At 41.1% G+C, this 13,788-nt stretch overlaps 1 protein-coding gene across 5 annotated transcripts in view; it reads left to right on the top strand.

The window, feature by feature from the left end:
• LOC111584166 (voltage-gated potassium channel subunit beta-3-like) overlaps positions 1–13,788 on the top strand; it is a 22,082-nt gene extending 8,294 nt beyond the window's left edge. For 4 of the 5 annotated variants that reach the window (XM_035958679.2, XM_035958678.2, XM_055007412.1 and 1 more), the window contains 13 exons: positions 2,331–2,374; positions 2,502–2,539; positions 2,634–2,713; positions 4,286–4,330; positions 4,407–4,451; positions 4,689–4,732; positions 7,517–7,603; positions 9,496–9,581; positions 9,840–9,960; positions 10,246–10,340; positions 11,020–11,140; positions 11,414–11,502; positions 11,947–13,788. In XM_035958679.2, coding sequence (XP_035814572.2) covers positions 2,331–2,374; positions 2,502–2,539; positions 2,634–2,713; positions 4,286–4,330; positions 4,407–4,451; positions 4,689–4,732; positions 7,517–7,603; positions 9,496–9,581; positions 9,840–9,960; positions 10,246–10,340; positions 11,020–11,140; positions 11,414–11,502; positions 11,947–12,039 — 988 coding nt within the window. In that variant the 3' untranslated portion in view covers positions 12,040–13,788. The other variant, XM_055007411.1, reaches the window with a different exon arrangement.

Here is a 13,788-nt window from a genome sequence, read left to right as displayed (position 1 = left end):
AACATTGATGACTTGGATACTGACATTAATGACTTGGACATTAACATGGAGGACTTGAGTTGGACACTAACATTGATGACTTGGACACAAACATTGATGACTTGGACACAAACATTGATGACTTGGACAATAACACTGATGACTTGGACACTAACATTGATGACTTGCACAATAACATTGATGACTTGGACACTGACATCGATGACTTGGACTCAGACCTGTACATTGATGACTTGAGTTGGACTCGGGTTAGAGTGAATATTACTGACTTGTAATCTGAACTCAGACTATGATTTCCTGACCTGGACTTGGACCCGTACGTGGATGACTCGGGGTGGATCGTGTTCTGGCATACAGCGGCGAGTCGATGCATTCATGCTGCATCTAGAAACGTCACCAACATGCAGCCTCGTATGATCATACCGCCACCTCCGTGCTTCACTGTCAGGACTATGCCTCCACTGTGGTGGTCCTGGTCTGGTCCAAACCTGCTGGACTCCATCTGAGACCAGCTCATCTATCTGGTCTCTTCATGGACTTGGACTCTGGTGCAGTAACTGTGCAGCAATCTGATTACTGCTGCGGCACTGATGCAAGGTTATTTTCAGAGTTCTGGTTTTATTTTAAACGTCGGAGCGTCTGAAGTCTGGGAACATGAATCACCGGCGTCTGTATTTTTAGTGTCCGTCTGACATCTGAAGCTGCTTTTGTTGTACTGAGTCAAAGCTGAGCTGATGTTGGAACATCTGCTGTTAATCAGCACTGACCTCCACCAGACAATACTCTGATTACAGCTGCAGCTCTGATTGGACGGTCTGTAATCACACTCTGGTGGGGCTTAGTGGACAGCTGAGGACCACATCTCCCATCATGCACAGCTGGTGGCTCAGGTGTTGTTAGCGCTCGGTGCTAACAGTCGGTCTGAATCCACCACACATATCGAGTTTTGGTGTTTTAGGTCACAGTAATCAGAGAAACATGTTTAATCAGAACATGTGAAACTACAGGAAGCTAACAGCTCATCAGACACAGTGCTAGCAGGTTAGCTAGCTAACTGTGTTTCATTTTCACAGAATATTCAAATCAAAAAGAACAACAATCAGACACGAAATAAATCATCTACATTAACAGTTTTATCAGAGTGGTAAAGTTCAGACACCAGTTCACAAGATTAGCTCATAAGCTAACAGGCTAATAGGTTGACTATCTCAGAAGCTAACAGGCTAATAAGTTTACTAGCTCAGAAGCTAACAGGCTAATATGTTGACTAGCTCATAAGCTAACAGGCTAATAAGTTGACTAGCTCAGAAGCTAACAGGCTAATAAGTTGACTATCTCAGAAGCTAACAGGCTAATAAGTTGACTAGCTCAGAAGCTAACAGGCTAATATGTTGACTAGCTCATAAGCTAACAAGCTAATAAGTTGACTAGCTGAGAAGCTAACAGGCTAATAGGTTGACTAGCTCAGAAGCTAACAGGCTAATAGGTTGACTAGCTCAGAAACTAACAGGCTAATAGTTCAAATACTCCAAAACGAACAGGCTCAGAAGCTACAAAGCTCTGAACCTAACATGATGAGAAACTATTAAGAATGGAAGCTAACAGACTTAGGAGCTGACACACTGACGAGCAAAAAAAATAGAAGCTAACTAACATGGAAGCTAACAAATTGAGAGGCTAACAAGACAGTAGGTTAGCAAGCTCAATAATTAACATGCTCAGAAGCTAAAATGTGCAGAGGTGGACTGGTTAAAATGCTAAAAAAAAAAGACTAACTCAGAAGCTAACATATTTTGAGGCTAATGAAGTAAGAGGTTAGCAAGCTAAATAACATGTTCAGAAGCTAACGGGCTAAGATGCTAATGAATTATCTAATTTGGAAGCTAACAAACTGATCTGAGAGGCTAACAAGGTGACAGGTTAACAAGCTCAATAACACGCTCAGAAGCTAACATGTTGAGAACCTAAAAGGCTCAGAAGTTAACAGGCTAAGATGCTAAGATCTTGAGCAGCTAACATGTGGAAAATAACAAGCTCAGAAGCTAACCAGATAATTGCTCTAAAGGCTCAAAGCTATCAGGCTGAGATGCTAACATGGCAATAGATAAAGAAGCTAACAGGCCTCACGGTAAAAGCTAACAGGTTCAGAAGCTAAAAGCTAACATGCTGAGAAGTTAACAAACTCACAAGCTAACAGGCTAATTGTTTTACAAGCTCCGAAGCTATCAGAAATAACATGCTAACAGGCTAACAGACTGGGAGCATGGGGTTATGTTAAAATGAAATCACACTGATTCATTAATCAGTTGATTAACTGATTTGTTTTTCAGAAATCTGGGAAAATCTGGACTGAGAGTGTCCTGCCTGGGACTGGGTGACACAGCAACACACACTAATACACAATAATACATGCAATAATACACAATAATACACAACAATACACACAATAATGCACAATAACACACACTAGTACACAATAAGACTTTCTGTCTCTTTTTCAGGAACTTGGGTGACATTTGGCTCTCAGATATCTAATGAGGTAATGTGTGTGTGTGTGTGTGTGTGTGTGTGTGTGTGTGTATGTGTATTTAATGTGTGTGTTTTAACTGATCCTCCTCTCTGATTGGCTGTAGATGGCAGAGAGTGTGATGACGGTGGCCTATGACAGTGGAGTGAATCTGTTTGACACAGCAGAGGTTTACGCTTCAGGCAGGTACAGTACACCTGTCTGTACACCTGTCTGTCTGTCTGTCTGTACACCTGTCTGTCTGTCTGTCTGTACACCTGTCTGTCTGTACACCTGTCTGTCTGTACACCTGTCTGTCTGTCTGTATGTACCCCTGTCTGTACACCTGTCTGTCTGTCTGTACACCTGTCTGTCTGTCTGTCTGTACACCTGTCTGTCTGTCTGTCTGTCTGTACACCTGTCTGTCTGTCTGTCTGTCTGTACACCTGTCTTTCTGTCTTTCTGTCTGTCTGTCTGTACACCTGTCTGTCTGTCTGTCCATCTGTCTGTCTGTCTGTCTGTCTGTCTGTCTGTCCGTCCGTCTGTCTGTCTGTCTGTCTGTCCATCTCTATCTGTCTGTATCTGTCTGTCTGTCTGTCTGTCTGTCTGTCTGTCTGTCTGTATCTGTCTGTCTGTCTGTCTGTTTGTCTGTCTGTCTGTCTGTCTGTCCGTCTGTCTTTCTGTCTGTACACCTGTCTTTCTGTCTGTCTGTCTGTCTGTCTGTCCGTCTGTCTGTCTGTCTGTCCGTCTGTCTTTCTGTCTGTACACCTGTCTTTCTGTCTGTCTGTATACCTGTCTGTCTGCCTCTCTGTCTGTATCTGTCTGTCTGTCTGTTTGTCTGTCTGTCTGTCTGTCTGTCTGTACACCTGTCTGTCCGTCTGTCTGTCTGTCTGTCATTCACATCTTTCATGAGGAGTTTCTGACATTTTATTCATATTCTGGTGTTTCATATTATTGTTATCATTTTATGATATTATTTATAAAATTATTTTTTTATATTGTTTATAACATTATTTTACTATATTATTTATGTTGTTATTTTATTATATTGTTTGTATTATTATTATTGTTTTGTTACATTATTTATATTACTATTTTACTATATTATTTATGTTATTAATTTATTGTATTATTTATAATATTCTTATTTTATTACATCATTTATATTATCATTTTATTATATGGTCTATGTTATTGTTATTATTTTATTGTATTATTTATATTATTATTTTATTATATGGTCTATATTATTATTATTATTTTATTACATTATTTATAGGACTATTTTTACACTTTAACGTCTTTCTTAAATGTTGTAAATATTTTGTAGTGACGTTTCTGAGGTTTTATTAAATTCATTTCCATTGTTTGGACTTTTTTTGTTTTATTTTTCTGTATATTTTTTTCATAAAACACATTAATATTTCCAGAGAGGTTTTCACTGATTAATTTGTTCATATAATTATGATTTCTATGGTATTTCTCACATTTTATTAATGTCTTGATATTATAGATGTTTTTAGGTTTGTTGTGAAACATTATCAACATTAAATTTCTGACATTTTATGGAAAGTTTATGAAGTTTTCTTTTAGTATATTCTGAGGATTTTATGGATCTATAAAGGAAATATTTGATCAATATTATTCTTTTTTGTTTTTTTACATTTTCTGACATTTGGTGGATATTTTTCTGAGATGTTTGGAGCATTTTACTCCTGTTTTTACAGACACGTTCTCTAATTATTTAATTGATATTCTGACTGTGAGTTTGTGTTTCAGGGCCGAGACGACGTTGGGAAACATCCTGAAGAAGAAGACCTGGAGGTACGTATCTGTTCATGAAGAATCTCTGGTTCTCCGACTCATAAACTGTGACTGATGGAGGTGTGTGTTTGTCCAGGAGGTCCAGCTATGTGGTGACCACCAAGATCTACTGGGGAGGACAGTGAGTGCTGCTCCACACTGATCATCTGGTGGTAAACTCTGACGATTACATCATCAGCATCAGGTTCTGCTGCTTCATACGGATGAAAAACTGGAAGAAATAACACAGAAAAAATAGAATCGTCCAGATCAACTCTGAATTTGTTCTAAATGACCCAAACTGACCTGAAACATGCCCAGTGTTACCTTTTGATTCACACCTGGACACTCAGTAACATGAATGTTTGTTTGTTTACAGGGCGGAGACAGAGCGGGGGTTGTCACGGAAACACATCATTGAAGGTAAATAACCTTAAACTTTATGCTTTGAAACACAACTTTCATTTGTCTACCTTCTCCTTCTGTTTGTCGTTTCTCCCTACATTACCCACAACTCTGTACAACTACAGAGACGCAAAATGACCACAAAGAGACACAAAACAACCACAAAGAGATGCAAAACGACCACAAAGAGACACAAAACAACCACAAAGAGATGCAAAACGACCACAAAGACACACAAAACAACCACAAAGAGATGCAAAACGACCACAAAGGGACACAAAACAACCACAAAGAGATGCAAAACGACCACAAAGACACACAAAACAACCACAAAGAGATGCAAAACAACCACAAAGAGACAGCAGCTCCATAATCCTTCAGCTCTTCTTATATTTCAGATTAAATCTGATCTTCAGCTGTCAGATGAAAGTGTTTGTTCTTTTAGGAAGCAGCAGCTTTAAAACCGTAAATACGTGTAAAGACGCAGTGCTGGAGTAATAGTACTGTATTAGTAGTACTATGGTATTAGTACTGCAGTAGTACTACTGTAGTATTGGTACTGTCCAGCAGTGTCTGGTGTGAACTCAGACTAATTGCTGTCAGAGTGGGTCAGTGTCCTCTGTGGACTGCTGGAGGTCAACCAGGCTTGAAGAGGCTCAGTCACACTACACTGGATTACAGCTGCACACACACTCATATACACACACTGATACACTGATACACACTCTGACACACTCTAACACACCGATACACACACTCTGATACACACTGATATACACACTCTGATACATTCAGACACACTGTAACACACACTCTGAGCAGCATCAATCATGTTCTGCTGAGAGCCGCCAACAGCTCTGTAGACTGAAATCACTGAAACACTAAATTTAACCCTCAAAGAAACTCTGTGATGCTGCAGCATCCCTGAGCTGCTGCTGGACAACATTAGAGATGACAACAACAAGAACACAACCACAACCACACACACTTATCTACTGGAAACTATGGGGTGGACATTTAATATAAGATATAAATGATGGAACGTCACAGGGCCACCAAGACTCCTATGAGTCCTCTGAAGGAGTTCCAGCTTCAGACTGTTCATCCAACAACTGTTGTCTGTTCTTCACCAGTCAAAGCTTTATGGAGACAAAGAGAAAGACTCTGATGGAAAAAGCTCCAATTAAATCTGGACTAGAGTTCACCAGAAGACATGTGGAGACTCTGAAGACACCTGGAAGAAGGTTCTTTGGTCTCAGGACACCAGGATGGAGCTTTATGTCCATCAGACTAGATGATATGTTTGATGGACACCAAACACTGAACATCATCACAAACACACCTTCCCCACTGTGAAGCACGGTGGTGGCAGCATCATGATGTGAAGCACGGTGGTGGCAACCAAGTGAAAGTTCTGGAGCAGTCCAGACCTGAATCCAGAACTACAGTCTGGACCTGAGAAGTTCTGTTGATCAGGAACCCAGAGGAACCTGATTCAATTTCAATTCAATTCAATTCAATTCAATTCAATTCAATTCAATTCAATTCAATTTTATTTATATAGCACCAATTACAGTCAAATTGTCTCGAGACGCTTTACAGAACCCATATGCCTGACCCCCAGAGCAGCCCTAAGGAGACAGTGGCAGGAAAACACCCTTTTAACAGGGAAAAAAACCTCGAGCAGAACCCGGCTCTAATGTGGGGGGACCCATCTGCTGCTGGCCGGGTGGGTTGAGAGGGACAGAAGAGGTAGAGAGATACAGGTAGAGGTAGAGGGTTAGAGGTACAGTTTAACAGTTTATGAAGAAGACCGTTCAGACTGATGGAGAGAAACAGGATCAGAAGGTTCTTCTACTGGATCCTGACTAGAAGCTATCAGACTGATGCTGGTCCCACAGAGACGTGACTTCTGATGCTTTATCAGGTCATCTGCTGGTCCCTCTAACAGAATATTGAGTAGAGGATCTGAACATTGGTCCATAGAGAGCTGGTTGTCTTCTCAGACCAGCAGAACCAGCACTAACCATCAGTGTTTCCAGACAGAATCTAGATTCCACTGATGAACCTCCTCCATGTTCAGCTCCAGTAAAACCCTCAGAGTCCTCCTAATCTTCAGCTCTAACAGAGTGTTTATCCTTCAGGAGGTCAGAAGATAATTCCTGCTGTCAGCGCTCTGTAGAACGGCAGCATCAGCAACGCACAACCTCAGACCCTCCATCACACAGACCAACAACACAACGCTATATTTAGATAGAAAATGACGGACAGTGTCCTTCAGGAGACAGACTGAAGGGAGGACACATTTACTTTGTGTCTCTTTGTGGTTGTTTTGTGTCTCTTTGTGGTTGTTTTGTGTCTCTTTGTGGTTGTTTTGTGTCTCTTTGTGTTGGTTTTGTGTTTCTTTGTGGTTATTTTTGTCTCTCTCAGCCTGTATGGAGGTTGTTTTTGTCTGTCTATGCTCTCCTGTCATGTTTTCCTTCAGCCTGAGGACTTGGGTGTCTGTATTTTTTGCTAACAGTAGAATCAGCTGACAAACACAGAGCTGGTAGTTGTGAGCAGAGGACACTGAGGGACTGGTAGAACACAGCGGACCTGTATGGAGGCCCCTGAGGGCCAAACGAACCTGACAGGGATGACTGACAGCTGCAGTTTGTCCTTGGAGCTGAAAATAAACCTGTTTCTGTAATAGCTGATTTAATTAAGTTGGTATGACCATCTGTGTGTGTGTGTGTGTGTGTGTGTGTGTGTGTGTGTGTGTGTGTCTGTCTGTCTGTGTGTGTGTGTACGTGTGTGTTGCAGGTCTGCGTGGATCTCTGTCCAGGTTACAGCTGGACTATGTGGACATCGTTTTCGCCAACAGGAGCGACATCAACGCCCCAATGGAAGGTCAGAACCTCATAGTCACAGTACCACTAATCAGTAGGTCTAGAAGGAGTCATAGTACCACTAATCAGGAGGTCTAGAAGGAGTCATAGTAGCACTAATCAGGAGGTCTAGAAGGAGTCATAGTAGCACTAATCAGGAGGTCTAGAAGGAGTCATAGTAGCACTAATCAGGAGGTCTAGAAGGAGTCATAGTAGCACTAATCAGGAGGTCTAGAAGGAGTCATAGTAGCACTAATCAGGAGGTCTAGAAGGAGTCATAGTAGCACTAATCAGGAGGTCTAGAAGGAGTCATAGTAGCACTAATCAGGAGGTCTAAAAGGAGTCATAGTAGCACTAATCAGGAGGTCTAGAAGGAGTCATAGTAGCACTAATCAGTAGGTCTAGAAGGAGTCATAGTAGCACTAATCAGGAGGTCTAGAAGGAGTCATAGTAGCACTAATCCGGAGGTCTAGAAGGAGTCATAGTACCACTAATCAGGAGGTCTAGAAGGAGTCATAGTAGCACTAATCAGGAGGTCTAAAAGGAGTCATAGTAGCACTAATCAGGAGGTCTAGAAGGAGTCATAGTAGCACTAATCAGTAGGTCTAGAAGGAGTCATAGTAGCACTAATCAGGAGGTCTAGAAGGAGTCATAGTAGCACTAATCAGTAGGTCTAGAAGGAGTCATAGTAGCACTAATCAGGAGGTCTAGAAGGAGTCATAGTAGCACTAATCAGGAGGTCTAGAAGGAGTCATAGTAGCACTAATCAGGAGGTCTAGAAGGAGTCATAGTAGCACTAATCAGGAGGTCTAGAAGGAGTCATAGTAGCACTAATCAGTAGGTCTAGAAGGAGTCATAGTAGCACTAATCAGGAGGTCTAGAAGGAGTCATAGTAGCACTAATCAGGAGGTCTAGAAGGAGTCATAGTAGCACTAATCAGGAGGTCTAAAAGGAGTCATAGTAGCACTAATCAGGAGGTCTAGAAGGAGTCATAGTAGCACTAATCAGTAGGTCTAGAAGGAGTCATAGTAGCACTAATCAGGAAGTCTAGAAGGACTCATAGTAGCACTAATCAGTAGGTCTAGAAGGAGTCATAGTAGCACTAATCAGGAGGTCTAGAAGGAGTCATAGTAGCACTAATCAGGAGGTCTAGAAGGAGTCATAGTAGCACTAATCAGGAGGTCTAGAAGGAGTCATAGTACTACTAATCAGTAGGTCTAGAAGGAGTCATAGTACCACTAATCAGGAGGTCTAGAAGGAGTCATAGTACCACTAATCAGGAGGTCTAGAAGGAGTCACAGTACCACTAATCAGGAGGTCTAGGAGGAGTCATAGTACTACTAATCAGTAGGTCTAGAAGGAGTCATAGTACCACTAATCAGGAGGTCTAGAAGGAGTCACAGTACCACTAATCAGGAGGTCTAGGAGGAGTCATAGTACTACTAATCAGTAGGTCTAGAAGGAGTCATAGTACCACTAATCAGGAGGTCTAGAAGGAGTCATAGTACTACTAATCAGTAGGTCTAGAAGGAGTCATAGTACCACTAATCAGGAGGTCTAGAAGGAGTCATAGTACCACTAATCAGGAGGTCTAGAAGGAGTCATAGTACCACTAATCAGGAGGTCTAGAAGGAGTCATAGTACCACTAATCAGGAGGTCTAGAAGGAGTCACAGTACCACTAATCAGGAGGTCTAGAAAGAGTCACAGTAGCACTAATCAGGAGGAACAGAAGGTGTCATAGTAGCACTAATCAGGAGGTGTAGAAGAAATCATAGTACCACTAATCAGAGTCCAGATGAAAGTTTGCTGAAGAACATGAGGAGCAACTTGATGGATGTTCAGCAGCTGTAAATAAGATAAAGTGTTCAGGTGTCTTCAGGTATCTTCTGATCTAACCTGGTTCTGGTTCCAGAGATCGTCCGTGCGATGACCTTTGTGATTGATCAAGGGATGGCCATGTACTGGGGAACGTCCCGCTGGAACGCCGTGGAGATCATGGTAACGGAACCTATCAGTAATTAAACCGTCCTGAGCTGCAGCAGAATGTTCATGCCACCTGTCTGTCTCACCTCTGTCTCACCAGTATCTCACCAGTATCTAACCTGTCTGTCTCACCTGTATCTCACCTGTCTGTCTCACCTGTCTCTCGCCTGTCTCTCACCTGTCTCTCACCAGTATCTCACCAGTATCTCACCTGTATCTCACCTGTATCTCACCTGTATCTCACCGGTCTCTCACCTGTCTCTTACCTGTCAGGAGGCGTACTCTATCGCCCGTCAGTTCAACCTGGTCCCTCCAGTGTGTGAACAGGCTGAGTATCATTACTTCCAGAGAGACAAAGTAGAGCTGCACCTGCCGGAACTCTACCACAAGATAGGTACTGCAGTACACCTGTACACACCTGTATACACATGTAAACACCTGTGCACACCTCTACACACAGCTGTATACACGCCTGCATATACCTTTATACAACTATACACACCTATGAACTCCTGTATACACCTATATACACCTGTCTATACCTTGCAGGTGCTGTTAGGTTGTGTTGTGGTTGTTTTGTGGTTGTCAGGAGGTTATCAGATGGTTTTAGCAGCTGTCAGCATGTTTAGCGTGTCCAGTGACAGCAGCGTGGTCCAACATGAGGTCTGTGTTCCCTCAGGGGTTGGAGCCATGACCTGGTCTCCGTTAGCCTGCGGTCTGCTAACGGGAAAATACAACGAGGGTGTCCCCGAGAGCTCCAGGGCCGCCATGAAGGTACACAACACACTGGGACGTACGCACAAATACATGGTAGTACACTAAAATACAACCAAAATACACAGTCATATACAAAAATATACCTAAATACACCTAAAATACACAGCAATAGACCCAAAATGCACAGAAATACACAAAAATTCACCAAAATACACAATAACACCCAAAACAAATGGAAATACATTAAAATACACAAGAATACACAGAAATACACCCAAAATACACAATAACACACAAAATTATACCAAAATACACAGAAATGCACAGTAACACACAATAATACACTAAAATACACAATAATACACTAAAATACACAATAATACACTAAAATACACAGAAATACACCCAGAATACACAGTAATACACACAGAAAAATATACAATAATACATTCAACATATACTGTACAAAAAATACACACAATAATACAAAGTATACACAAATACATGGAAGTATGCAAAAACACATCTATTGTGTATCTGTTGTGTATCTATTGTATATCATTGTGTCTCTATTGTGCATCTATTGTGTATCTATTGTGCATCTATTGTGTATCTTTTGTGTATCTGTTGTGTATCTATTTTTATCTATTGTGTATCTATTGTGTATCTATTTTTATCTATTGTGCATCTGTTGTGTGTCTATTGTGTATCATTGTGTATCGTCGTATGTCTCCAGGGCTATGCCTGGCTAAAGGAGCGTCTCTACAGTGATGAAGGGAAGAAGCAGCTGACTAAGATCAAAGAGCTCCACCTGCTGGCTGACAGACTGAACTGCACCGCTGCTCAGCTGGCTATAGGTAACCATAGCAACCACAGTAGTCACACTACACACAGTACACTGAATACACACAGAGCACACAGTACACAGAGTACACTGAAAACACACACACAGTATTCTAAAGTGATTCACATTTTGTCTGCAGTGACTTGAAGTTTTTCCAGTTTATCAACCTGTTAGAACGTAGAACCTGAAACTCCAGATGTTCCTCATGGAGAACCAGGAGACGCTTGAGGAGGTTCTCCAGGAACATGAACCAGCAGAACATTAACTGATGACTTCCTGTCTGCAGCCTGGTGTCTTCGCAGTGAAGGAGTCAGCTCGGTTCTGCTGGGAGTCTCCAACACAGAACAGCTGCTGGAGAACCTCGGTTCTATCAGGGTAACAACACGGAACCGTACACCAACCACCACGACCACAAAGATTCTTTAACTGACCAGTTAATCCACTGGTAGATTAATTTAAACATGAGGAGGTTCTAGAGTTATTTAAGGAGGTTATAGTGATGTTTTAGAAGGTTCTAGAGTTATTTTTGGAGGTTCTAGAGTTATTTCAGGAGGTTCTGGAGTTATTTTAGGAGATTCAAGAGTTATTTTAGGAGGTTCCAGTGATATTTTAGAAGGTTCTAGAGTTATTTTAGAAGGTTCTAGAGTTACTTCAGGAGGTTCTAGAGTTATTTGTAGGAGGTTCTAGCGATATTTTAGAAGGTTCTAGAGTTATTTTAGGAGGTTCTAGAGTTATTTCAGGAGGTTCTAGAGTTATTTTGGAGGTTCTAGAGTTATTTCAGGAGGTTCTAGAGTTATGACATCATCTCCTCTCTTTCAGGTTCTGGCTCAGTTGACTCCACCCCTCATCGCAGAGATGGACGCGTTGCTCGGCAACAAACCAAGAAGCGCCAAAAAGGAGGCGAGAAGCTGAAGAGAAGAAAAACTTTATTTAAAACGTCGTCACGACGATGAAGGAAGGAGGCAGGGCGTCGTCATGGAGACGGGAACAGAAACTGTAGATATTCAGAAACATATCAGAAATATTTATTCTTGTATTAACCTGAAGAATCACACAGAGCATCACGGTTACCGTTGGCAACGGCTGTTCATCATCAATAATCAATCAGTGACAGCAGATTAATCAATAATCAATCAACAGCAGTCTGTATTAAACTGATCAATATTAATAGTTATTTAAGGTTTCATGTATGGCAGACTGTTGGTGCCAAGAAATCAATAAACAGATTTATGCAGTAGAGGATTTAAATTCAATTAATAAGATACATTCATTTAATTAAATTGAGTTCATTATTTTAATTGATTTAATTAATTTAATTAATTGTAATTTAATTTTTTGTGATGTCACAAAGTGTTCCCTGAATCATCTTTTAAAGTGAGAAAATGTGAACGTTCTAAAACAAGAAGTTTCTTCAGTGAATTTAAGATTTAATTTTAATTATCTTAGTTTAATTCATAACTTTGTTCAGATTTTAGATTTCAGGATATTTCTGTGAATTTAAAAACATCAAACGTTTCGTCTTTATGTGAATTTTAGTTTCAGAGCTTAGAAAAATAAATTAAAGTGTTTTTTTTATTTTTATTTTGGCACCAACAGGCTTCCATACATCTGCCATCTCTCTGTTTGTATTTCACAATAAAAGCCCAGTGTTGTCCAGACGACTGTTAAAACTAATGGCTATGAGAAGAACATGGCCAACTGTGATGTCACCGCGGTAACCGGTGTTGCCACGGTAACGGGACTCCGACTCCTGCGTCCTCTGCTGAACGTATTCACGAGAACATTTCACTGTAAATTATGAAAACCTGGATGGGGACTAACCTGAGGGTATTCAATTCAATTCAATTTTATTTATATAGCGCCAATTACAGTCAAATTGTCTCGAGACGCTTTACAGAACCCATATGCCTGACCCCCAGAGCAAGCCAAAAGGCGACAGTGGCAAGGAAAACACCCTTTTAACAGGGAAAAAAACCTCGAGCAGAACCTGGTTCTAATGTGGGGGAACCATCTGCTGCTGGCCGGGTGGGTTGAGAGGAACAGAAGAGGTAGAAAGGTAGAGATAGAGGTAGAGGTAGAGATAGAGGTAGAGAGGTGGGGGTGTGGGGGGGGGGACACAAGGACCATAAAACGCACAGTTTGACACATGCATGATAAGACAGATGATACATGCAAAGTACAACTAACATGGAAACTGATTATAGTTTACTGCTATGGTGTATGACTCTGGCATTAAATATACTACATATATAGCTGGTGGTAAATTCAAAAATATGTAGACCAGCAAATCAAGTATAGTGAGGGTGATGCAGAGTAGATTGATGGAAATGGGCAGCTGGAAGCAGTGGGCTGGAGGAAGGTCAGCAGCAGCAGCATCCCACAGATGGAGATTAGGCCAGTAATTCTCTTCTCCTTCAGGTAAAAATGATGAAAACATGAAACATTTGCAGATCTCTAAAGTTTTACCTGGATGTTTGAAGAACCAATCACATCGATTGATCGGCTGATTGTGTTTCTGATCGTTGAAAAAGAAAAGCTGGAGGACGTATCGATGATGCTCTAATAATCAATATTAAGTTAATCAGTAAGACATTAGAGGAAATATCAGTGAGATTAAAAACATGTAATGAAATAATTCAATAAAGACGAAATATTCTGCGA

The sequence above is a fragment of the Amphiprion ocellaris genome, chromosome 23, assembly GCF_022539595.1.
Source record: "Amphiprion ocellaris isolate individual 3 ecotype Okinawa chromosome 23, ASM2253959v1, whole genome shotgun sequence".
Lineage (NCBI taxonomy): Eukaryota > Metazoa > Chordata > Actinopteri > Pomacentridae > Amphiprion > Amphiprion ocellaris.
Note: the sequence above shows the minus strand (reverse complement) of the source record. Positions and strands in the feature narration are given on the sequence as shown.